At 37.7% G+C, this 27,919-nt stretch overlaps 1 protein-coding gene across 1 annotated transcript; it reads left to right on the forward strand.

Annotated features, from left to right (window-relative positions):
- The first annotated feature begins 1,404 nt into the window (after positions 1 to 1,404).
- Positions 1,405 to 27,864, forward strand: LOC127409988 (CD109 antigen-like). The gene is given in 21 exon segments (XM_051644962.1): positions 1,405 to 1,615; positions 1,776 to 1,918; positions 2,332 to 2,421; positions 2,556 to 2,625; positions 4,104 to 4,209; positions 5,034 to 5,253; positions 6,756 to 6,895; positions 7,048 to 7,226; positions 7,306 to 7,387; positions 7,521 to 7,749; positions 11,236 to 11,407; positions 11,651 to 11,656; positions 11,769 to 11,941; positions 21,650 to 21,672; positions 21,674 to 21,806; positions 22,465 to 22,530; positions 23,332 to 23,462; positions 23,576 to 23,732; positions 25,388 to 25,490; positions 27,261 to 27,355; positions 27,358 to 27,864. Coding segments are annotated over 21 exon segments (2,607 nt in total). The 5' UTR covers positions 1,405 to 1,431; the 3' UTR covers positions 27,463 to 27,864.
- The last annotated feature ends 55 nt before the right edge of the window (positions 27,865 to 27,919 follow it).

Below are 27,919 nucleotides of genomic sequence, written 5' to 3' on the forward strand. Positions count from 1 at the left end.
TAAACAAATTAGGGTTTATAGTGGAAGATTCCTATACTACCCCATTACTAAATATGTGTTACCAATAGATAATAAATAATTATTGATACTTTTGCTAACCCTAAAGTTCTAGATAATTTCAGCCCTGTCACAGTAAGTTTGGAATCTATATGCTTTCCTGATAGCACACGTAAATCACCCAGACGTTTACATCGTAATTTTGCTCATCTGCAATACGTCTATAAGACGTTTCCTCTCGGATGTCAATAAAACATTCAGCAGATGTCTTTGAGACGTTTATGATTTAGAATGTTTGTAAATATGATCTTTTTTAAGATGTATGGCAGATGTTAATTAAAATAAATGCTTTCCAGATGAAATGATCTAAAACAGACATCTCGGAGATATACGTGTGCTATCTGGGTTATAATGTTTACGGTGGCCTAGAGGTAAATAAAACACAGCACAACAAAATAAGCCCCAGCAAAATGAAATTAAACCACATCACAACAGAAAAGCCACATCAAAATGGAAATAAGCCATAACACAGCAAAGCCACAGCACAATGGAAATAAACCCCAGCACAACGATATTAAACCACAGCACAACTAAATTAAGCCACAATACTATGCAAATAAGCCACAACACAACAGAAAACCCACATCACAATGGAAATAAGCTACAACACAACAAAAAAGCCACAGCACAAGGGAATTAAGATCTCATCTCTACTGAGTCAGAACTGCAACTGTTAATTTGTTGTGTTGTGACTTAATTTCATTGTGTTGCGGCTTACTTATGTTGTGTTGTGGCTTAAAATATATCCATTGTGTTGTGGCTTAATTTTGTTGTACTGTGGTATATTTCCATTGTGTTTTCAAATTTTGTTCGCTTTGCTTATTTTGTTGTGTTGTGCACCCCTAGGCCACCGTAAATCTGAAAAGAATACTGAGTAAATTCTGGTAGTACCACTTCATTTCACAAATGACATAATATAAAGGAAGTATTATTAAAAACCTATGACATTTTTCTTTTGGGGTTGAAATAACAGCCTTAGCAGCACACCACATTGTTTACAGTCAGTATTTTTGTGATTTGTGCCAAGAACAATATATATATATATATTTTTTTAAATAGATCCCTTTGACTTTTTTTCCCCATTACAAGGTTGAACTTTTGTCACAGAATAATGGGGATGAACTAAAAGTGCAGAAACAAAGACAAATTCAATTTCAATTGAAGTAATATTCATGTAGAATTTAATTTGGATTTAAATCTATCAAATAATGTGACTAGAGTTGTCCTGTCATTATAAGTCTTAAGTCAGGGGGACACACTTTACACATGAATGGCATGGTTTTCTGAGAAGGATGCTGTGATTTTGGTAGCTCTCCACTGAAATATCTTAATAAATGCCTGTTGACCTGTATGGCTGTATCTGTTTTGTAGGTGATGTCCCGTGGTCAAGTGGTGGATGCAGGAACTTTAGATTCCCTCTCCTTCAGTTTGAGTACTGATCACTCCTGGACTTCATCAGCTTGTGTTCTGGTGTCCCACACACTTCCAGATGGACAGATTGTGAATGATGCTCTACAAGTGACTTTCACACAAGTCCTAAGAAACACCGTAAGAGTTCAGGACAACAGTAACATCGCAGAACATTCACAAATTGACAAAATGAATATAACATTTTAGCAATAGAAAAATAAATATTAACAAGCCCCAAATTTATGAATTATGCATCATGTGAAATCTAAATTATATAAAATGTGTTTATTTAACTCGGGTATCTCTGAGCTGGAGTCAGGACCGTGCAGAACCAGCGGACTCTGTGTCTCTCTCTGTCTCTGTGTCCAAGCCCAGATCTCTGGTGGGAATTCTGGTAGTAGACAAGGGAACACTGGACTCCAAAACAGACAATGGCATCACAGAGAAGACGGTAATATGGCCTTATACCACGTCTTTACTCCATTCACACTTTACAGAATGCTCAACAATGGACAACACAAAAGTCCAAAGGGATTTTAAGATCCTTTGTTTTCCGAGTTTCACACCTGATGTCTTATCTCATTCGGGTTTTTTAATTTTTATGTGTGGAAAATCACCTTTTGAGATTTAGTCCTGGCTTTCCATTGTTTTTCCCTTTGTAACCAAACACTGACGCTAGGTGAACAGGTTTAAATAATACAGACTCCATTCTGTTGTTTGGTTTGTTGTTTACAACTATAGCAGCTTATAATGGCAAATCAGTGACTTTGGAACAGTCCTATTCATATTATGTTAGTTATGCTAAGGGAGCCATAAAACTGATCCAAGATCAGCAATCAGGAGCTTTTTGTTGTTGTTTTCTAGGTACTGGAGGAATTTATGGCGTACAGCAGTGAAGTGACCCAGACGGATTACAGTGGCATGAAAATGGGAGATCCGTACTCTATATTCATGGTAGACCACATACAACCATGTCATCCAATGCCTTGATTTTATCTCAGGCACAGTACATGGATCTCTTGTGCGTTTGTATGCACACTGATAAGAGCACAGAAATTAGTTCACAGTTATTGTGTTTCACTCTGCAGAAGTGCGGTGTCACGGTTCTGACAGATGCCAGACTGAATCAGGAGACGAGTCAATTGATCCCTGCATTCCGTAAGTGTTAAGGCTAAATTTGGTAAAACACTAAAAGAGTTAAAGAGGCCGTATTCTACACTTTTGTAAGATTTACTAACTTATAACATTAGTAGTCAAGATTTCTTCCATCAAAAACAGTCACATTTTCGTTTTTCATGACCATTAGAATTAAACAGGATGTTTTTGCTACTGTATCTTTAAGACTTATGTTAACGTGGCAGTCTCAAAAGAAATTTGACTTTCCAGCAAAATATTGACATTTAGAAATTCAGTTCTGTTTTCGCCCATAAAAGCTAAGCATTTTTTAACATTACTTTTTTTGGACAACTTGACTGTTGTTCTTTATTTTATTAATTTTGTGAATGAATCAAGGATTGTAACACCAGTGAGGTTAACAGCAGTGACAAATCTCTTAAAAGATGACATTTCTAAGATGGTGTCAATAGCATCACAAAACATACACCAATGATCAGACTAAAATAAATACATTTACATTTATGCATTTGGCAGATGCTTTTATACAAAGCAACTTACAGTGCACTTATTACAGGGACAATCCCCCTGGAGCAATCTGGAGTTAAGTGCCTTGCTCAAGGACACAATGGTGATGGCTGTGGGAATTGAACCAGCAACCAGTTTACCAGTTTTGTGCTTTAGCCCACTACGCCACCACTAGTCAAAGAGTCAAACCATTTCATAGTATTTATTAAAAGGTTAGGTTTTAGAAAGATGCCCTTTAAATGGGATTTCTTGACTATTTGTAATATTTTTCATGGCTGAAAAGTCAAGGGACATGTTTGTCACCATATTTTGACAATGGCCCAAATGGACTTTGTTATGATTGGTGTAGTGCACAATGTTGTTCACCAAAGCAGGTCAAGTTGTGAATTTTCACCCTCATTTTTCCCCCACAAATAAAATGAATAAATAAATAACAAAAATAATCTACAAAAAAAACCAAGCATTTTTTAGGACCATTAAGATTTATTGCATAGTTACATTATTTTAACGATAAATCAGCACATTCTCCTCCCTGTTTCCCTTCTTGTAATGGAAAAAAATCTCAATCTCATGACTGTAATATAGTAATGAAAATCAACCTGCCCAAACACAATTATTATTATTTTTTTTTTTAATCAAATCAGGATAAACAAATACAACCATTATGTGTTTTTACCGTGGTACTTTAGAACTGAACTTTACAATTTAAATACTATATCTTTCTTTTCTTGCATTACAGTAATAAAAGGGCGTTTTTTTTTTTTTTTTCACATTTCAGTAGCCTATAGTGACATCTGGAGTTTAAAAAAAAAAAGCTTATTTGCCATGATAATAATTTCACAATGCAAAAATGTATTAATTAATCTGGGGAGGGAGTTTCAAACTCTCTATATATTAAAACAGCAGTTTTCTTTTGGCGTGGAATTCTGCTCATGTTTGTGTCTATTAGAATCATTAATAATAATTTTTGTCACTAACGCTCATGTGCTCCTCAGCAGGTGAAGGACTGTTTCAGACTCAGCATGCGGACGGGATGTTTCAAGAACCCCGAGAGAGAAAACACTTCCCTGAAACATGAATCTGGATGGATGCTAATATGAGGTAAAAGGAAGGAAATATGTCGGTCCACCAATTTGTCTATTTTTTAATAGGATAAACAAGAAATCACAAAGGTGATCACTTAACTTAATCTCAATTGTTCTCCTAGACAGCAATTAAATTGAGAGTGAATGGAGACTTGATTCACTTAATATGAGACTTAACTGAGAACTCCATTAAGTCTCCTGAGCAATAACATTCTGCCTTGGGCGAAACCCGCTTCAACACGCCCTCAGAGTTGTTGACTGGGGGGCCCATACCTAAAATCCACTACTGTACATCAACATCTAAAATGATACTAGAAAACATACCTGTGAGAATACCTGCACATAGGTTAGTGCAGTTAAAGGAATAGATCACCCAGAAATCATTTACTTACCCTCATGATGTTCCAAACCGGTATGACTAACTTTTTTCCATGGAACAGAAAAGGAGATGTTTTGAAGAATGTTCATGCGATGAAAGCATACAGTGCAGCTCTAAATAAAAACAAAAATAGTCCATATGACTTTTGTGCTATATTTCAAGTCTTCTGAAACCATACGATAGCTTTGTGTGAGGAACAGACCTAAATTTAGGTCATTATTCACTAAATATTTTCAATTGACAGAAATGATTTAATGACGGAAATGTCTGTTCCTCACGCAAAGCTATCGTACGACTTCAGAAGATTTTCAGTGTAGTGCATGTGGCGTATGGACAACTTTTAATTTTCATTTTTGGGTGAACTGTTCTTTGAATCTCAGGTTAATCAAGGTGGAATGAACTTGTAACAGGTATACTATCACCTGTAACTATTTGCTCTCTTAATTTCCCCCCCATCATAGGTGTTGGTTTGTTGTTGCAGAGAGTGAGATGTTTGAGTTTGTGGCTACTGACAATGAAGAAATTTTTCTGGCCCATGTGAGGAAAGTCTCAGTGTTGAGTCAGGATGTTACGTCCATTTTGTTCCCCATCAGAGCAACTGTACTGGGAGAGATCCCCATCTCTGTGAAAGCTGTATCCATCTACAGCTCAGACTTAGTCTACCAAACAGTTCATGTCAATGTGATCTTCTGAATAAAGACTATTTGCAAATTAGAATAATAAGTCTCACATAAAACATGTTAAAGTCATATTTCACCCCAAAATCTGAAAAATAAAATAACAAATGATATTTTGAAAAAAGAAAATTAAGCATATTTGTAGGACCAGATTTTTTTTTTTTTTTTTTTTTTACGATTTCTGGCACAGTGAAATTATTATTTTCATGACAATTATACTCTGTTTTCGCACCAAATTCTCATTACTGTAATGTATCCGGATGTTTTAATTTGTTTTTATAATTATAATATTATAATAATAAAAATTAGCTTGTGTTAGCTGATTATTATAATACAGTATTTTTTTTTTACAATATTACTGTAGAACTTTTGTGATAACATATTTAAATAAGTAATAAATATATATTGTTTTAATTTTTCAAAAATAAAACCAGTGTAAGTAAAAAGCGCTATAGTTAAAATAATTTTTTTTTACATTTTAAAATTAAAACCAGCATAAATAAAAGGCAGTACAACAAATACTTCCACGATTTATTACAGTAATGGTTCTTTAAATATATACAATTTAATTAATGTACTTTATTTATTTATTTATTTTTTGTTTTTATTTATAGTAATAAAAATTGAGAGGTGATTCATTGTGATGAAAATAATGTCACAATGCTAAAAAAGATTATATATATATATATATATATATATATATATATATATATATATATATATATATATATATATATATATATAATATATTATTATAAAAAATATAATATAATTTGATTTTATTTTATTTTTGAAGTAAAATATGACCTGGGCATGTTCTTGACTGGTTTTTCATGAGATACACCTAATTTAATATCTAATATGAATAATCAGACAGACAGACAGACAGACAGATAGATATGAATAATCAGACAGACAGATAGATAGATAGACAGATAGACAGATAGATAGATATGAATAATCAGACAGACAGATAGATATGAATAATCAGACAGACAGACAGACAGACAGACAGACAGATAGATAGATAGATAGATAGATAGAGAGATAGATAGATATGAATAATCAGACAGACAGACAGACAGACAGATAGATAGATAGATAGATAGATAGAGAGATAGATAGATATGAATAATCAGACAGACAGACAGACAGACAGATAGATAGATATGAATAATCAGACAGACAGACAGACAGACAGATAGATAGACAGATAGATAGATAGATAGATAGATAGATAGATAGATATATAATATATTATTATAAAAAATATAATATAATTTGATTTTATTTTATTTTTGAAGTAAAATATGACCTGGGCATGTTCTTGACTGGTTTTTCATGAGATACACCTAATTTAATATCTAGTCTTAAAAGTATATTAGCTTAGGAGAGCAGAATGCTTGTCTTAGAAATAGTGTGATAACAATTAAAATGTCAAATGAAAGCCATCTGGGATAGTGGAAAATCCCTCTTATGTCTTTTTGTGGATTTATTTCTCTTTAGCCAGAAGGAATGGAGCAGTCGTTCAATCAGACGTTGTTTCTGGAGTTTTTACATAAGGAGAAAATGCTGTCTAGATCGATGGAGTTCAGTTTTCCTGCAGATGTGGTACCCGGCAGTCAGAGAGCCCATGTGTCTGCTGTTGGTATGTCCACTCAGTTTCCCCACATTTTAACAGCTCTGTGAGTTTATGATATTTCTAACCCAAGAGGATTTCTGACTATTATCACACTGCTTTAGCATATTCAAGGCATTATAATCGAACCCTTCCCTATTTGTGTCTGTGTGGTTGTGATGGTGACATTCTGGGTCCATCCATGGGCAATCTGGACTCGCTCATTCAGATGCCTTATGGTTGTGGCGAGCAAAACATGATCCATTTTGCTCCAAATACTTATGTTCTCCAATACCTAAGGAGCACAGGACAGGCCGAAGAACAGACCAGGAGCAGGGCAATGAGCTACATGATGGAAGGTAAGAGTTGTGATTTATAGTCCGGAGACAAACAGAAGATCTCATTGTCTTTTGACACATCTGTTTTGTTTGATTGCAGCATATGAGTGTGAACTGTCCTATCAGAGGCTTGACGGCTCCTTCAGTGCTTTTGGAGACAGTGATTACTCTGGAAGCACATGGTATACATACATATCAAATTATATGCACGTAATAAAAGGGGTAGTTCAACCAAAAATTCAGTAATAAAATTAAACACAGATGTAGCATATGAGTGATCTGTGGTTTGTTCGTGTGGTGTTTTGTGGTAATCAGGTAATCAGCGTTCATCTTGAGATGTTTTCTCCAGGCTCGTACCTTCATCTCCATTGACCGAACAGTGGTGAAGAGGACAGCTGAATGGCTGGTGACTCAGCAGGAGCCTGATGGGTCGTTCCGAGAGCCAGGTCATGTCATCCACACAGAACTCCAGGGAGGTTTGGATGGACCTGTTTCACTCACTGCATACATCCTTATAGCACTTCTAGAGGATGATGACTACAGAGTGAGTGCAGTTTGATCAATTACTGATGGATAATGAACTGAATTATTCTGATATTTTGCTGAACTGCAATTTTTTTTGCAAACTGTGGCTAATTATTTGGATTTGACCTATGGTGGAAAACCAAACTTTACATGCAAAGAAATTTGTGATGGATAGATAAACAGACAGACAGACAGACAGACAGATAGATAGATAGATAGATATGAATAATCAGACAGACAGACAGACAGACAGACAGACAGATAGATAGATAGATATGAATAATCAGACAGACAGACAGACAGACAGACAGATAGATAGATAGATAGACAGATAGATATGAATACTCAGACAAACAGACAGACAGACAGATAGATAGATATGAATAATCAGACAGACAGACAGACAGACAGATAGATATGAATAATCAGACAGACAGATAGATAGATAGACAGATAGACAGATAGATAGATATGAATAATCAGACAGACAGATAGATATGAATAATCAGACAGACAGACAGACAGACAGATAGATAGATAGATAGATAGATAGATAGATAGATAGATAGATAGATAGATAGATATGAATAATCAGACAGACAGACAGACAGACAGATAGATAGATATGAATAATCAGACAGACAGACAGACAGACAGATAGATAGACAGATAGATAGATAGATAGATAGATAGACAGATAGACAGATAGATAGATATGAATAATCAGACAGACAGATAGATATGAATAATCAGACAGACAGACAGACAGACAGACAGACAGACAGATAGATAGATAGATAGATATGAATAATCAGACAGACAGACAGACAGACAGATAGATAGATAGATATGAATAATCAGACAGACAGACAGACAGATAGATAGATAGATAGATAGATAGATAGATAGATAGATATGAATAATCAGACAGACAGACAGACAGACAGATAGATAGATATGAATAATCAGACAGACAGACAGACAGACAGACAGATAGATAGGTAGATAGATAGATAGATAGATAGATAGATATGAATAATCAAACAGATAGACAGACAGATAGACAGATAGATAGATATGAATAATCAGACAGACAGACAGACAGATAGACAGATAGATAGGATAGATAGATAGATATTAATAAACAGACAGACAGACAGATAGATAGATAGGATAGATAGATAGATATGAATAAACAGACAGACAGACAGATAGATAGATAGATAGACAACCCCCAAAACTCCAACATTACAGAAAATGCTTACAAATGTCCCCCTTTATTCATCTTGCACAAAAACACATAAAATAGCTCTTAATTTCAACATTTACTCACACCATCAAGTCTCATGCAAAGCATGCTGGGAAGTTAACTACTGTTTATATTATTAAATGTTATAAACTTATTATATTAGCCTTCTGACTACAAACTACAAATATCTGTTTTTCACTTCATCTGATATTTAAACAAAAAAAAAATTATGTTAATCACCGTAGCAACAACAGAAGGTCACATGTTGACTTAAAGTTCATCAAGAGTGACCCTTCAAGGATCAATAATTAATACACATGTAGAGACACAAACACAAAACACCATCACGGTAACACATGTGACACTAAAATAATGTAATAAACATGAACTAAACAACATAAAATATAACACCCCAATGTACATAACTGATATTAAAAACTAAAAAGAAATATTTCCATGAAATATAATGAAATGTGATGGCTTGCGCAGGGATTTCTGGGAATGCGCAATTATTGTTTTTCACCGTATTTTTAAAAATAGTTAAGGTCGATCTTTTACTCCATGTGCAACCCTCCACTACAATAAGAAGAAATCACTGGCATTTGCAACCAGATTTCGCACTATGCGACTAAAAATGTATATACAGTATTTGGCAACTGGCTGGTAAATGTTTAGATTTCACTCACCAGTTATTGTGTAGTATAGTAGTGGAGTATTCAGCAGCGAGATCCTTTCACTGCATTTTGAGAGTAAAAATTGTTCCGTTTAATGTGTGTCCAAAGACAAGATCCACGTGATCCATTTGTCAATGAATAATGTCTCTTTTAATAATCTTTCTGTTCTTTACAGTCAGTTGTTGATCATAAAAATAAATAAATAAACATTTAATTGTAATCAGAAATAACACAGATGAGATAAAGAGTCTTTTTAGGACGTGTTCAACAAATCAATGTAAATACCTGTAAATATTACGAATTATGCAATTAAACAACAAACAAACAAAAAAAAAATAATGTGACAAAATATTATATATGCAAATAATATTATATTTATTAATTAAATACATTGATTTGAAAGCTCAAATGTGACCGAAATGATGAAAAACTAAGAATATATAATTAGTGAAATTAATATTTTCATATTGTACCCAGTTAGAAGGTCCCCTGTATAATTCACAGAATTAGCTGAGAGAGGATTTATTTCATGTGTTAGCAAAAGGGACATTATAACTGAAATATACCCATATGAATCGATATCGAACTGAATCGAAATCAGAATCGAAAGCTTGTGAATTAGAATCGAATCGAATCAGGAAATTTGTATCGATACCCTGCCCTAGTTAATTATAAGGTACTTTATTTTTTTTAAACAATTTTTTTACTGTAAAATTACATGTACCGTCTTATTAAATATATGATCATTTTTAGTGTATATGCTAAGGTATCTACCTGGTAACCAATGTTTTTTTACTGTAGCATTTTTACATTCTTTTTCTGTTAAATTACAGACATAGTTTACAGTTATAGAAATCCCAACACAAATGGATTAACTAAACTAACATTTTACATTTCTATAGTAAGTGTATTTCACTAAGTGAAATTGTGTTGCTGTCATTTTAATGAAGTAAATTGAATGAGCATCAAAAATAAATTTTACTATGGAGTTTACTAAACTCCAGATTAATTTTGACACTCAAAATAATTTTTTGAGTTTCTTCATATTGTGTGTACAGCATAAATGCAATTTCTTTTGTTGCAAATATAGCGTCAAATAAAGTTCAAAACAATGAGCAATATTTGCTTTTTTATTCAATATCTATTTTACACTTTTGGTACAAATTGTGAAATTAATGTTAAATGATACAGTATTTTCTCTCTAAAAAAAATCTTTACACTGGAAGACATTTTTTTGTTTTGTTTTTTTTTTTTTTTTTTTACGGACATATTTTTACAGACATCTCAGGTTAAAATAACATTTTTACATGTGACAAACATGACATTTACCTTCATTTAAAGGAGAATGCCTGTTTTTTTCCCCAGTAACAAATATAATCAAGTTAAGTAACAGAAAATATAAATTTGGTGTGAGTAAATATATTTTTAGGAGAATTTAACATTTTTATTGAAAAATGGGGAATGAATGTTAAATTATACTGTATTTTCTCTCCACATTTAACATTTATTTTTTACAGTGTAGAATGATAGATAGATAGATCACTCAATAAAAGACTAATTGTGTGTATTTTTCTCTTGGTAGAGTACATATGAAGGTAGTGTGTCGTCTGCGTTGAGTTTCATGACATGTCGACTGGCTCAGGGCATCTCCAGTAACTACAGTCTGTGTCTGGTCACGTATGCGCTGTCACTGGCCAACAGCAGCGCTGCTTCATCTGCCCTCACAGAGCTGATGAACAGAGCGGTCATAAGGGGTAAATATCCTCTGGAGTTCATATACTATGAAACAGTCAATGCCGTTCTAGTCCTGGAGTTTAATTTTCATTATACACCTGCATGACTTATTTCTTCTTTTATGGAATACAAAAGGAGATGTTAGGCAGTATGTTAGCCTCAGTCACCATTCACTTTCAGTGCATCTTTTTTCCATACAATTAAAAAAGTCAGCGGTGACTCAGACTAACATTCTGCCTAACATCTCCTTTTGTATTCCATAGAAGGAAGTCATATGGGTTTGGAACAACTTCAGAGTAAATGATGACAGAATGTTCATTTTTGTGTGAACTATTCCTTTAAGCAGCAGTCCAACCTGCATTTTGTGGCTTTCATGTGGAGTGCCATTTTGGATCTCTCTGTTAGATTCTTGGCCACCTCGTTCGGCGGACATCGAGATTTCTGCCTATGTACTGCTGTCCATGCACAGGCAGTCACAAATGTATGAAGGTTTCAGTCTGATGAAATGGCTGAGCCAACAGAGGAACCATCTTGGTGGATATGGATCCACTCAGGTAGCTGCATCTCACTCAAACAGTAGCTGCATCTGAATTTGTGTACTGACAGAGTATGTACTGCATTTGATGAAGAAGATACTTCTCATCTTTTAATAAACTATGTTCTTTAGGTATGCAGGTGTGTAGTATGAATACATTTCCAGACATACTTCACCCGTGAACGTGTGCATTGTCCTGTGACCAAAATATCTAATGTAGTAACAACTACCATTGACATAATTTCTTGGCAAATTACATTGGAAAAGAGCCGCCACATTTTTTTAAATTTAGCGTTTCGAATATGACCTCTTCTCAGCTCCTGTGGGATTAATGGATAGTGAACGGTCCAGTGTATGTGCACTTCAGGACCCTTTCAGATGCAGTAGGTCATCCGGGTATTTTAGCATACTGTTGAAAACTGAGGATTCGGAAATACTGCTATATTGACATAATGCTTTTGACATACTATATAGTAGTATGATAGACTACATACTATATAGTAGTATGATTATCTTGATTGGACTCAAGATGGCGCCGAGTATGGCTGCTGCGTTGCGAGCTCCGACACAACATAGTAATGTTTTGTTTGTTTTGTTCACAATTCTTATGTTTTTTGTCTTGGATGTTGTCTGCCTTATTGTCTACGACAGACAACCACTTTTGGACATTGGTTCAGCAATCTCACACTGTAAACCGGACTTCACATTCCTCAATGCCGACGCAAGCGGAGCCCTTTGTCTGGGCAGCACGGCCGCGGAAACGCAGGAGGAAAAGAGGAAACAGAGCCGGCGTTCTCATCAGAGTAAGACGCCGTGCAAATCGACCCCCGCTACCCAGTATTCTACTGGCAAATGTTCAGTCTCTGGATAACAAGCTCTGCGAGCTGAAAGCGCGGATCTCTTTCCAATGAGATACAAGGGACTGCTGCATTATCTGCCTAACAGAAACTTGGATGTCTGCAGAGATTCCAGACTCAGCCATTGAACCTGCGGGGTTCTCCGTGCACCGAGCGGACAGAGCGAAAGACCTCTCAGGTAAAAGCAGAGGTGGTGGTGTATGTTTTATGATCAACAAATCCTGGTGTGATCAGAGGAACGTACATTCTATCAAGTCTTTCTGCTCTCCTGATCTGGAATTTCTCATGCTTCTGTGTCGACCATTCTGGCTACCGAGGGAATTCACAGCGGTCATTATCACTGCTGTGTACATCCCGCCACAAGCCGACACAGACCGGGCACTCAAGGAACTGTATGGGAGTATAAGTAAGCAGGAAACCACGCACCCTGAGGCCGCGTTCATTGTGACCGGGGACTTTAATAAAGCCAGTTTAAAATCAGTCGCACCAAAATATCACCAGCACATTAGTTTCAACACATGAGGGGACCGGGTTTTGGACCATTGCTACTCTCCGTTCCGGGATGGCTACAAATCCCTCCCCCGCCCACCATTTGGCAAATCGGACCACTCTTCCATTCTGCTTCTGCCCGCTTACAGGCAGAAATTGAAACAGGAAGCACCCACCCTCAGAACGATCCAGTACTGGTCGGACCAATCAGATTCTACGCTACAAGACTGTTTTGATCACACGGACTGGGAGATGTTCCGGTCCGCCTCTGATGACGACATCGAGCTTTACGCTGATAGCGTAATGTGTTTCATCAGAATGTGCGTAGAGGATGTCGTTCCGACCAGAACTGTACGAATCTATCCGAATAAGAAACCTTGGATCAATAGCGATGTTCGCGTGGCACTTAATGTGCGGACCGCCGCTTTTAATTCCGGGAACGTGGAGGAGCATAAACAAGCCAGTTATGCCCTCCGAAAAACTATCAGAACCGCAAAACGCCAGTACAGGAGCAAGATTGAAGGACAGTTTAACACCACCAACTCTAGAAGCATGTGGCAGGGAATTAACATCATCACGGACTTTAAAGGGAATAAAAACTCCGCCATGAACACCGCGGAGAGCTAAATATTCTCTCTACACCTCTCTACCGGATGAGCTAAATATTTTTTATGCTCATTTCGAGGGAAATAACACCGCCCTCGCGGAGAGAGCTCTCGCGGCTGAAGCTACAGAGGTTAGTTCACTCTCCGTCTCTGTAGCGGATGTAACCCGATCCTTCCGACGGATGAATATCCGCAAAGCCGCTGGCCCAGATGGCATTCCGGGCCGCGTCATCAGAGCGTGCGCGAACCAGCTGGCTGGTGTTTTTACGGACATTTTCAACCTTTCCCTCTCTTTGTCTGTAGTCCCCACATGCTTTAAAACATCCACCATTGTGCCTGTTCCAAAACAATCAAAAATAACTTGTTTAAATGACTGGTGTCCTGTTGCTCTGACCCCCATCATCAGCAAATGTTTTGAGAGACTAATCAGAGATTACATCTGCTCTGTATTGCCACTCAATCTTGACCCGCTGCAGTTTGCTTACCTCAACAACCACTCCACTGATGATGCCATTGCATCTACAATACACACTGCTTTCTCCCGCCTGGAAAAAAAGAACACTTATGTGAGAATGCTGTTTGTAGACTACAGCTCAGCATTCAACACCATAGTGCCCTCCAAGCTAGATGAGAAACTCCGGGCTCTGGGCTTAAACAGCTCGCTGTGCAGCTGGATCCTGGACTTCCTGTCAAGCAGACGCCAGGTGGTTAGAATAGGCAGCAACATCTCCTCATCACTGACCCTCAACACTGGAGCCCCACAGGGCTGTGTTCTCAGCCCACTACTGTATTCCTTGTACACACATGACTGTGTGGCAACACATAGCTCCAATGCCATCATTAAGTTTGCTGATGACACGACGGCAGTAGGTCTGATCACTGACAATGATGAAACAGCCTACAGAGAGGAGGTGCCCACTCTGACACACTGGTGTCAGGAGCACAACCTCTCCCTCAACGTCAGTAAGACAAAGGAGCTTGTGGTGGACTTCAGAAGAAAAGACAGAGAACACAGTCCCATCACCATCAATGGAGCACCAGTGGAGAGAGTCAGCAGCTTCAAGTTCCTGGGTGTCCACATAACTGAGGAACTCACATGGTCCATCCACACTGAAGTCGTTGTGAAGAAGGCTCATCAGCGCCTCTTCTTCCTGAGACGGCTGAGGAAGTTTGGAATGAACCACCACATCCTTACACGGTTCTACACCTGCACTGTGGAGAGCATCCTGACTGGCTGCATCTCCACCTGGTACGGCAATAGCACCGCCCACAACCGCAAAGCACTGCAAAGGGTGGTGAGAACTGCCAGACACATCATCGGAGGTGAGCTTCCCTCCCTCCAGGAAATATATACAAGGCGGTGTGTGAATAAAGCTCGGAGGATCATCAGAGACTCCAGCCACCCGAGCCATGGGCTGTTCTCACTGCTACCATCAGGTAGGCGGTATCGCAGCATCAGGACCCGCACCAGCCGACTCCATGATAGCTTCTTCCCCCAAGCAATCAGACTTTTGAACTCTTGATCTCCCATGATCAAAATACATCAGCACTGCACTTTATTACCCTTACTCTTATATCTCACACTGGACTGTCATAAATTATATTATTATTATTATATTATGTTCTCTCTTAACAACTGACTATCAACCGACAGCCTGAATGTCAATACAGTACAATACTGTACATTCTATATATATATACTTTTTTATATATTTTTATTTTTTATTTTTATTGAATAATGTGTATCTATATAGTGCGTATTGTATACTGTACAGTGTATGTTATTATTTGTATACTGTTGAGTGTAATTATGTGTATAACAGATGTTTAATTGTGCTGTGTTAATTTGATGTTATTGTAAATTGGTATATGTCTCATCACTGTCACGACTGCTATGTTGCTCGGAACTGCACCCAAGAATTTCACACACCATTGCACTTGTGTATATGGCTGTGTGACAATAAAGTGATTTAATTTTATTTGATTTGATAGTAGGGAAGTATGTATATTCTTCGCGGGAAGAAGCTCAGGTCACAAGAGATAAAGTCTGTTTATATGGGACACAATGGCTGAACGTTTAGAAAGATTCTCCTTTTGATTAAGAATGGGTCAGGATGGGGGGCCTGGGTAGCTCAGCAAGTAAAAGAGCTGACTACCGCACATGGAGTCGCAAGTTTGAATCCAGGGCGTGCTGAGTGACTCCAGTCAGGCTTCCTAAGCAACCAATTGGCCCGGTTGCTAGAGTCACGCTGGGTTAACCTCCTCGTGGTCACCATAATGTGGTTCTTGCTCTCGGTGGGGCACGTGGTGAGATGTGTGTAGATGCCGTGGAGATAGCCTGATGCCTCCACACGTGCTAGGTCTCCGCAGTAATACGCTAAACAAGCCACGTGATAAGATGCGCAGATTGACGGTCTCAGACACGGAGGCAACTGAGATTCATCCTCCGTCACCCGGATTGAGGCGAGTCACTATGCCACCACGAGGACTTAGAGTGCATTGGGAACTGGGCATTCCAGATTGGGAAAAAAAGAAAAAAAAAAAGAATGGGTCAGGATGGTTGACTAGTTGACTAATCAAGTAGTAGGGCTGAACGATTAATCGAAATAAAATCGAAATCAGAAATGGTCTAGTGCGATTATCTAACCGCAAGGGCTTTGATTTAATTAAATAAATAAATAGTCTGAACTTGCTAACAGCTGTCTGTAGCGTGTCTGCATGTAAATGGGGTCAGTGTATTACACACACTCTAAACACGCATGAGGCTCATGATAGTGTTTTCAGTGGTTTCAGAGCGGTTCTATGCTCGATAAACACAATCTCGTGTGACAGATGTGCTCTGTGTTTGTTTAGGTGTGCTAACATGTGTTGAGCACTTCAGATTCACTTTAATTGCACATTTGCTTAATTCCACATATGTTTGGTTGCTACAAATTACCATATAAATCTAATTTAACTCCATAATGCTGGGTTTTTGTGGACTGAAGAGGAGATGAGAACATTTCACTGCATTAAAAGGCTGTTGTCAACTCAACTACAAACATACATTTAAATATCTTCCTTCAGTTTTATGACAAAATAAATGCTTGAGGGTTTATATAATGATATACTAATTATTATTATTATTATTTTCAGAATTATATTACAATAATGTAATTTTCGAGTTGACTGGGATCCAAAAAAATGAGGAAAAGATAGCTGAGACCCTTTCACACACACAAAAAAAGGTATGGAATGGGAAGGTGCAATATAAATGTGAAGATGTTTCATTTTCTCTGTGTTTCACTGTTTTATTTATTTTGTTTGTTTGGTTCTTTTAACCCTTAAATGCATTGGAATTTCACCAAACACACTTACATATTCTGGTCTTTAGAGACCCGGCACTTACATTTATCACAAATGGATCTACAAAATACCCAGAAATTCAGTAGTTTGTATGTTAATGTAATCTTGTCTTGAAGCAGTAAACGTATTTGGCTTGCTGTCCATATACTGGAGGGCTCGGAGCTCGAGACTCGACTGGAGTCCTGATTACCCCCCTGGACTTTACTTATTTAGATAATGAATCTAGAGAATAAGTGTAGATGGGGTGGAGGTGGGATGTCAGGAGAGTTGTCACAAGAAGCAGGTAAGCAGCGGCATATATACTCCTGCTCGTTGGCTGTGATTTGTTAGATTAAAATTAACATGCTCCTCCTGAACCTCTGTTAATTAACTCCATTTTTCAAAATATTTTCAAGATAATTAGAAAATAATAGAATACAATATATTTTGATGTTTTATTTTTCATATATATAGAGATAATGCAACAAATATAGAATAGGATTTATAACTTTCACACTGAAATTACACATAAGATACACATATGTATTTTCTCAGGCACTTTTTGAGTCTAAATATATACACAACTTATATAATTTCAGTCGTACACCCAAATGACAATAATTATATCATACTGTTCATGTGTTACACTTGCTATAGTTTACTTCCATGTTGTTTCTTCATCAAATAGCAATGTCAAATGTCAATCGAGTTGAGGTTAATTCATTCAGACAGTCAATGTGATGGGGCCTGGGTAGCTCAGTGTGTAAAGACGCTGACTGCCACCCCTGGAGTCATGAGTTCGAATCCAGGGCGTGCTGAGTGACTCCAGCCAGGTCTCCTAAACAACCAAATTGGCCCGGTTGCTAGGGAGGGTAGAGTCACATGGGGTAACCTCTTCGTGGTCGCTATAATGTGGTTCGCTCTCGGTTGGGCACGTGGTGAGTTGTGCGTGGATGCCGCAGAGAATAGTGTGAAGCCTCCACTTATCTTTGTCTCTGCAGTAACACGCACAACAAGCCACGTTGATAAGATGCATGGATTGACGGTCTCAGACGTGGAGGCAACTGAGATTCGTCCTCCGCCACCCGGATTGAGGCGAGTCACTACACCACCACGAGGACTTAGAGCACATTGGGAATTGGGCATTCCAAATTGGGGAGAAAAAAAATTAATAAATAAATAAATAAAAGAAAGTCAACATGATATAGTATTTATGAATATACAGGTGCATCTCAATAAATTAGAATGTTGTGGAAAAGTTCATTTATTTCAGTAATTCAACTCAAATTGTGAAACTTGTGTATTAAATAAATTCAATGCACACAGACTGAAGTAGTTTAAGTCTTTGGTTCTTTTAATTGTGATGATTTTGGCTCACATTTAACAAAAACCCACCAATTCACTATCTCAAAAAATTTGAATATGGTGACATGCCAATCTGCTAATCAACTCAAAACACCTGCAAAGGTTTCCTGAGCCTTCAAAATGGTCTCTCAGTTTGGTTCACTAGGCTACACAATCTGCTGATCTGACAGTTGTCCAGAAGACAATCATTGACACCCTTCACAAGGAGGGTAAGCCACAAACATTCATTGCCAAAGAAGCTGGCTGTTCACAGAGTGCTGTATCCAAGCATGTTAACAGAAAGTTGAGTGGAAGGAAAAAGTGTGGAAGAAAAAGATGCACAACCAACCGAGAGAACCGCAGCCTTATGAGGATTGTCAAGCAAAATCGATTCAAGAATTTGGGTGAACTTCACAAGGAATGGACTGAGGCTGGGTTCAAGGCATCAAGAGCCACCACACACAGACATGTCAAGGAATTTGACTACAGTTGTCGTATTCCTCTTGTTAAGCCACTCCTGAACCACAGACAACGTCAGAGGCGTCTTACCTGGTCTAAGGAGAAGAAGAACTGGACTGTTGCCCAGTGGTCCAAAGTCCTCTTTTCAGATGAGAGCAAGTTTTGTATTTCATTTGGAAACCAAGGTCCTAGAGTCTGGAGGAAGGGTGGAGAAGCTCATAGCCCAAGTTGCTTGAAGTCCAGTGTTAAGTTTCCACAGTCTGTGATGATTTGGGGAGCAATGTCATCTGCTGGTGTTGGTCCATTTGTGTTTTTTGAAAACCAAAGTCACTGCACCCGTTTACCAAGAAATATTGGAGCACTTCATGCTTCCTTCTGCTGACCAGCTTTTTAAAGATGCTGATTTCATTTTCCAGCAGGATTTGGCACCTGCCCACACTGCCAAAAGCACCAAAAGTTGGTTAAATGACCATGGTGTTGGTCCTGAACCCCATAGAGAATCTGGAAAATGAGAAACAAGAGACCAAAAAATGCAGATGAGCTGAAGGCCACTGTCAAAGAAACCTGGGCTTCCATACCACCTCAGCAGTGCCACAAACTGATCACCTCCATGCCACGCCAAATTGAGGCAGTAATTAAAGCAAAAGGAGCCTCTACCAAGTATTGAGTACATATACAGTAAATGAACATACTTTCCAGAAGGCCAACAATTCACTAAAAATGTTTTTTTTATTGGTCTTATGATGTATTCTAATTTTTTGAGATAGTGAATTGGTGGGTTTTTGTTAAATGTGAGCCAAAATCATCACAATTAAAAGAACCAAAGACTTAAACTACTTCAGTCTGTGTGCATTGAATTTATTTAATACACGAGTTTCACAATTTGAGTTGAATTATTGAAATAAATTAACTTTTCCACGACATTCTAATTTATTGAGATGCACCTGTAGTACTCATTCCTCTTGTAATAAACAAAGAAATAGATATCCTGTGATAGTTAACTTATATAGATATGAAATAATCATAAAATATATAATTTATGGAAGTGCAAAAAAATAAATAAAAAGTCAAAGAAAAACCTACACCATTACACACCTAGGGTATTTAATGACCCTATACACTTTTGGTACTTAAGCTATTATTAAAACAAAATGTGTGTGTGTTACACTATTTATAAGAGTAAGATTGAGGAATACTAAAGAGGTGTGGGCACAACTCCAAAAAATGGATGAGGTACAGGGGGTGGAATGAGGTCCCAGGTCACTAAAGGTATGCTTTTGAACACCCTTTCTGAAACATTATTTCCATCTGCAGTAGAGCATAGACAAAACATGATTCAATTTTGGTAAAATCACAAGGTTTAAAAAAATTATCATTATATTGCAGTTCAAATCGCAATTGCAATGTTTTTCAAACATAATCGCAATTATATTTTTTGTCCAAACCATTCAGACCTATCAAATAGTGAAGTTAACCAGTGAATTAATATAGTTTTGAATTCCCCCGTATTTTTTACTTGAATATGTTTGTAGCGGTAGTTATTTAAAGGTGAAGTATATAATTTTTGCCCCATTAGCATCACCAAAAAGAAATGCAGAAATAATGTCTATGTTCTGAATGGCATACTTGCTTACAACTTACTGAATACTGCTCAGTATATACTGAATACTTTCTACTTAAAAAAAAATGAATGTACAGTAAGTGAAACAGTTGACGTTATTCCACGATAAATGCTTCAAACAGTAGCATGTTACATTGTTGTCAGTGTCATTTGACTTTATCATTTTGTGTGTGAATAGTGTTTTAAATACAGTACATTTTAATTTTCAATCCAATTTTGTGTAAAAGTGTGGCTACATTTTGCAGCACAATTAAATAATGTGTGGGGTATAAAAAAGATGTTAAAAATTGACAAAAATAAACTAACCCAAAATTAACTGATGTTTTAGTATTTATGATTACATATATTGTGAATGAAGCCATTGATTCATATAGGTGAATTTGTGGGCAGGTGAATGTTTAAATGGGAAATCAAGATGTGCGAATGTGTGATGTGTCATTTTAGTTTTATAAAATCCCTCATGCTTTATTTAAATGGATGTTTGGCTCTGGTCTGAAAGTCTTTCAGCAGCCTGTGTTCTTTCAGGAACACTAACTTCAGTGAGGAGAGGACGTGAGCTTTGATAAAACCCTGCATTCATGTTTAAGCTCCTCCTTTTCAGTAGAGCTTAAAATAACATCTGAAGCAGAACACTTTAATCCAAGAGACCCAGAGAAACATCTTACTGTGTTTGCAAAGTAAACCTGCTGCATATGTGCCATCAAGGCAGTGCTTGGCAGAGTGTGTATTAAAGATTAAACGACCTGCAAACAGATGCATGGACACCTGTAATTAATATAGAAAGATTATCTAGTGACATCCACCTCTACACTTGAAATCAACATGGAATCGAAATTGTCCCTAGTTACTTTCATAAACCACGTTATTATCCTGGTCTTATTGTGAATGATTAATCTGTTTGCCATTGTTATCTTTACAAAGCTCAGCCTGTAAAAATGACTTTCCTTTTCAGCTTCTTTGACTTTCACCTCCAGTTCTGAAGCTCTATCATTATAATGTCTGTACTCTGTTTTTGTCTTCATTGTCAGTATACAGTAGTAGCGATACAGGCATTCGGTGTACGCCACATACAGCAGTTCTGAATACATGGATCTCACCATCACAGTCAACAACCCCACCAGCACTGTGGCCATCTTCAGCATCGGCACATCCAATTACCTGCTGCACCAGAGCCAAGACCTGCCCGTTAGTATATAACAACTCTACATTACTATTACTTTATTTAGGGGTAAAATTGGTTGTTGTGGTGAAAATGACACCAGAACTGTGGGACAATCGTTATCATTTTCACGCAATAAATATTGAAATGGTTTGTTTATTTCACTGATTTTTCAAAATTTGTATTTTTAAGATGGGTTTTTACAGTTTTAGGCTATGCCCAAAATTGAAAAGTGTGTGTATTTTTTTTTTTTTTTTTAACACTACGTTCACGTTGCCATTTTAATTTTTTTTGCAAAAGTTGCTCGTCCACACTGAAATGTATGAAAACACTTAAATCCACCTACTGCGCATGTTCCATGTATGAAAGCAATTACGAGTAAACTTACATCACCTTTGAAGGAATGCAATGTGAAGGTTGCACAATGTATCTTTTTTGTATCATTTATCTTTAACAATGCTATCAAAGTCGATAACAGGCACAACAACGCCGGTAAAACACGGGTCGCCATCTTGATTGTTTTGTGTTGAATGGATCACATGACTGCGTCACGTGAAACCAAATACATCATGGTTTTTGAATATCTCAGTTTTCACGGAAACAAGAATACTGCATTTTCAAATGTATCCACTTGGGAGAGTGTTTTCGAAAAGCTCCGTTTGCTTGTCATGTTTGCCTTTACAGATGGAGGCAGAGAACCCGGTTCACATTCAGGTGGTGGCAGAAGGGAAAGGCTTTACTCTCTTTCAGGTATGTTAAACATGTATTACACAACTCTCTGGATACTTGATGACACATTAGGTTTTTCAAATTATAATATCATTTTATATCAATATCAAAAAACTGCACTTGTATACCTTTAACTACACGCTCTCATATAAACAGCCAGTCTGTAATGTAGACAACATAATAGAAAGATGCATTATCTTGGCATTGTACACTTATATCTTTTGCAATTTTCTCTCATAACATTCAATTCGACTGCAAACTTGCAACACAAGTAAAATATGGTATGACAAATTCAGCATTACATCACATGACGTTATTGTAGTGTACATAATTTCAAATGTTCACGAGCTGCAGAATTTAGCCGGATTACACTATCTTCTCTGTCACAGAGCTGCTGAACAGCGAGGTATTACAACTGAACGCAGCTGTGAATAATAACCGAAAGCCACATAAAGATAAAAAGAAACGTAATGAGAAAAATAATCTGTTTTAATCATCAGTCTGATCTCCCCTTTCTCTCTCTCTCTGCCAAATGTGTAATTACACCTTTGATTGTCTGCCATGCAGCACGTAAACCAACAACAGACGCTGTTTTTATCGTCAGTGAGACATCAACAACATCTTGAGCTGCTTTGAGAAGCCTCACTAAAGACTCTGTTCTGCACAAGATTCTCAGAAGAAAACATGACCTATTCAAAGTTTTGGTCTTGTTTAGTTTTTAGTGTTGTTTGCTAAGGCAATCATCACTATTACTGTGCTACAGATATATATGAATGACACTAATGATAATACATTTTTTCGATCTATCTCTTACTCTATTAGCTTACTGTGTTCTACTACGCGAACAGCCAGAGAACATCACTCAGACGTCACAACGTTTACACAGATGATGCATTTTATGTAGACATGTTGGACAATGACACGTTCCGTGCTAATCTTCACTTTTCTTTCAGGTAGGTGCCTCGTTTTTTGCCGTTAGAAAGAAATAAGACTGAAAAAGTCATTAAAATACAAATTTTGGGTTGAAATTCACTTAAAGGCATAATTTTTTTTCTGTTACTTTAAGTCTGAGGGAGGACCAAGGCCTGTATCAGACAGGGATGACCATAATGGATGTGGGTTTAATAACTGGCTTCAGCTTGGCACAAGACACCATCCACACAGACGATGTGGTCAGAAGAATAGAGACACCTCCAGGACGAGCTATTCTATACTTAAACACTGTGGGTTTCTCTTTGCTACTTATTTAAAAGTAATAGTTCACCCAAAAATGAAAATTCTGTCATCATTTATTCACCCTCAAGCTCTCATGGACGCACATAATACCTAATATTTACAACCACAAACTCTGTGGTTTGCATCATTACTGTAGGCCAAAGTATAAGGCATATTTTGTTTCAGTGAATGACAATGAGGCTGTGAGGGATAGATACTATACAACGATGAGCCAAACATTTTCTGCCTAATATGATATTGGTCCTAGCCGTGCCTCCAAAACAGTGCCATCCTGCCGATGCATGGACTCTGCAGCAGATCCTTCAAGTCTTGTAAGTTGCGAGGTGGAGTTGCCGTGGATCTGCCGTGACTTGTTGGTCCAGCACATCCCACAGATGCGCAATCGGATTGGGATCTGGGGAATTTGAAGGCCAGGGCAACACCTTGAACTCTTCATCATGTTCCTCAAACCATTCCTGAACAATGTGTGCAGTGTGGCAGGGCGCATTATCCTTCTGAAAGAAGCCACTGCCACCAGAGAATACCATTGCCATGAAGGGGTGTACCTGGTCTGCTATGATGTTTAGGGAGGTGGCACGTGCCAAATTGACGTCCACATGAATGGCAGGACCCAGCAGAACATTGCCCAGAGCATCACACTCCCTCCACCGGCTTATTGTCTTCCCACAGTGCATCCTGGTGCCATCACTTCCCCAGGTAAATGGCACACACGTACACGGTTGTCCATGTAATGTAAAAGAAAACGGGACTCATCGGACCAGGGAACCTTCTTCCACTGCTCCAAGGTCCAGTTCCGATGCTCACGTGCCCATTGTAGGCACTTTCGACAGTGGACAGGGGTCACCATGGGCACTCTGACCAATCTGCGGCTACGCAGCCCCATACGCAGCAGGACATGATGCACTGTGTGTTGTGACACATTCCTCCTGTAACCATCATTAAAACCGACCTTCTGTTGGTTCGGACCAGACTGGATAGCCTTTGTTGTCCTCGTGCATCGATGAGCCTTGGGAACCCAACACCCTGTCGCCGGTTTGTGGTTTGTCCCTCCTCAGACCACTGTTGGTAGGTTCTCACCACTGCTGACCGGGAGCACCCCACAAGCCTTGCCGTTTCAGAGATGCTCTGATCCAGTCATCTGGCCATAACAATTTGGCCCTTGTCAAAGTCACTCAGGTCTTTACTCCTGCCCATTTCTCCTGCATTCAACACTTTGACTATGAGAACTGATTGTTCACTTACCATCTAATCTACCCAGACCTTGACATGTGGCCTTGTTAGGAGATGAGCAATGTTATTCGCTTCACCTGTGAGTGGTCCTAATGTTTTGGCTCATCAGTGTATACAGTAGTTCAGATAGAAATATGGACATACTATTGTGTACGTGTATATTTTTATGTGCAATCAAATAGTCCATGAACAGTCGGTGGCATGCCGTCTGAGGATGCAACTAATATACAAGTGTGCTCCTTTTCAAATCATGTCCATTCAATGGAATTTACCACAGGAAGACTCCAGTCAAGGCGTAGAAACATCTCAAAGATGATCAAGACATTTGGAATGCACCAGAGCTACATTTAGACTCTGACTGTAATAAGAATAAGAACATCTCCAATTATTCTCATGTCCTCTCTCATTCTAGGTCACCACATCTGAGAGGTGTGTTGAAATACCCACCATTCTGGACTTCAAGGTGACCAATGTTCAGAATGCAGTGGTCATGATCTACGACTACTATGAGCCCCGTAAGACCTTTAATTTGTTACAATGCAAAGCCATGAAAATGATCATTATTAATGTTCAGCGTTAAACATTATAGATATACAATTTATTTTACTAAAGGAATATTTCAGGTTCAATGCGAGTTAGGCTCAATCAACAGCATTTGTTGAATAATGTTGATTACCACAAAAATTAAATTCAACTTACCCCTACTTTTTTTTAAGAAAAAAAAAAATTGAAGTTACAGTGAGGCACGTACAATGGAAGTGAATGGGGCCAAATTGTAAACATTAAGGGACTCACTGTTTTAATAGTATAGCCACAAGACATAAACAATATGCATGTCAGCATGATTTTAGTGTGATCAAATCACTTACTAACCTTTTCTGTATTAATTTATATCCAATTTTATAACTTCATTTCTATGAAGACGTAACACTAAAAACATAAAATCAGTGATTTAAATGAATATTCCGCATTCAATACAAGTTAAGCTCAATCGACAGCATATGTGGCATAATGTTGATTACCACAAAAAATAATTTCAACTTGTACCTCCTTTTAAAAAAAAAAAAAGCAAAAATTGCAGTTACAGTGAGGCATTTTAAATGGAAGTGAATGGGGCCAATTTTTGGAGGGTTTAAAAGAAGAAATGTGAAGCTTATAATTTTATAAAAGCACTTACATTAATTCTTCTGTTAAAACTTGTGTATTATTTGAGCTGTAAAGTTGTTTAAATCGTCAGTTTTACAGTCATTTTAGGGTTTTAGGGTTTGTTGACATTACATCTTCAGCGAGACTTGTAAAATTGGATATAACTTTACACAGAAAAAGGTTAGTAAAGGATTTTATCACACTAAAAATCATGTTAACATGTACATTGTTTACGCCTTGTGTCTATACATTTGAAACAGTATTTTCACGTTAACAGGATTGGCCCCATTCACTTCCATTGTCTCACTGTAACCCAGATTTGTGCTTTATTTATTTATTTATTTATCCCCTTTTCTCCCAATTTGGAATGCCCAATTCCTACTACTTAGTAGGTCCTCGTGGTGGTGCGGTTACTCACCTCAGTCTGGATGGCGGAGGACAAGTCTCAGTTGCCTTCGGTTCTGAGACCGTCAATCCGCACATCTTATCATGTGACTCGTTGTGCATGACACCGCGGAGACTCACAGCATGTGGAGGCTCATGCTACTCTCCGCGATCAACGCACAACTTACCACACGCCCCATTGAGAGGGAGAACCACTAATCACGACCACGAGGAAGTTACCCCATGTGACTCTACCCTCCCTAGCAACCGGGCCAATTTGGTTGCTTAGGAGATCTGGCTGGAGTCACTCAGCACACCCTGGATTTGAACTCACGACTCCAGGGGTGGTAGTCAGTGTCAATACTCGCTGAGCTACCCAGGCCCCCTCAGATTTGTGCTTTTTTAAAGAAAAGGAGGTATGAGTCCAAAGAATTTTTTGTTGTAATCAACATTATGCCACAAATGCTGTCGATTGAACTTAACTTTTATTGAACCCAGAATACTCCTTTAAACATTTTAATATGGGAGGGACTATGAAACATTTAGCTGTACTTAAGCTTACTTCAAACTTTAGTTGAAGTGAACATTTTATTTTTATTTAATGCATAAAATATTTCCTTATTTCCACAAAAAAATATTTTTATATCAAACAGTAATTGGTGACCTCCCTAATTTCAAACATGCACCTCATATTTTGCTCTGTTATGCTATGTATCTCCGGTCTTCTCCTTATTCCATTTCCTTGTCTTCTGCAGGACGGAAGACTGTGTGGTCCTATACATCAGAGAAAAGACGGGACATGTCTGTATGTTCACTGTGTGGGTCAGATTACTCTCAGTGTGGGGCTCAATACATCCAGGATGTATTCGTGATGGAACGCCCTCATTTAACCAACATCAGCTTCTGACTCTGGGCGTGACCATAGCACTCCTCATCCTCCTGTCAATCTACAACTAATCAGCGTTTTCCCTTTACACTGGCCTGAGATCAGTTTGGCAAGATGACATACAGTATCTTCAAATTCCCACACAATAGACTTCATTCATGAAACACTAGCAGAACACAAGTATTTTAGTTTTATGTCTTCGTAAAACCACTGTTACATAAATATTCATATCCATGTGTTGTTAAAACATCGGTTCATAAAGCAAATCTTACGTTAATTGTCACAACAAGGGCCCCCAAATGGTCTCATTCATGAAATACAAGCTGAACAAACTTCTGTGTAAATCATTCGTACGTCCATTCTTAACCATTATATTAACTGTACGATTTTAATAAAAACATGACAGAGATCATTTACAGCAGACACATGAATGTGCCAATTTATGTAAGAACGATTCTTGAACAATTGGTTTTAAAAATGCATGAATGATGATTTACATAAGAATGGGTTTTAGCATGGTTTTACGAA

The sequence above is a fragment of the Myxocyprinus asiaticus genome, chromosome 19, assembly GCF_019703515.2.
Source record: "Myxocyprinus asiaticus isolate MX2 ecotype Aquarium Trade chromosome 19, UBuf_Myxa_2, whole genome shotgun sequence".
Taxonomy (NCBI): domain Eukaryota; kingdom Metazoa; phylum Chordata; class Actinopteri; order Cypriniformes; family Catostomidae; genus Myxocyprinus; species Myxocyprinus asiaticus.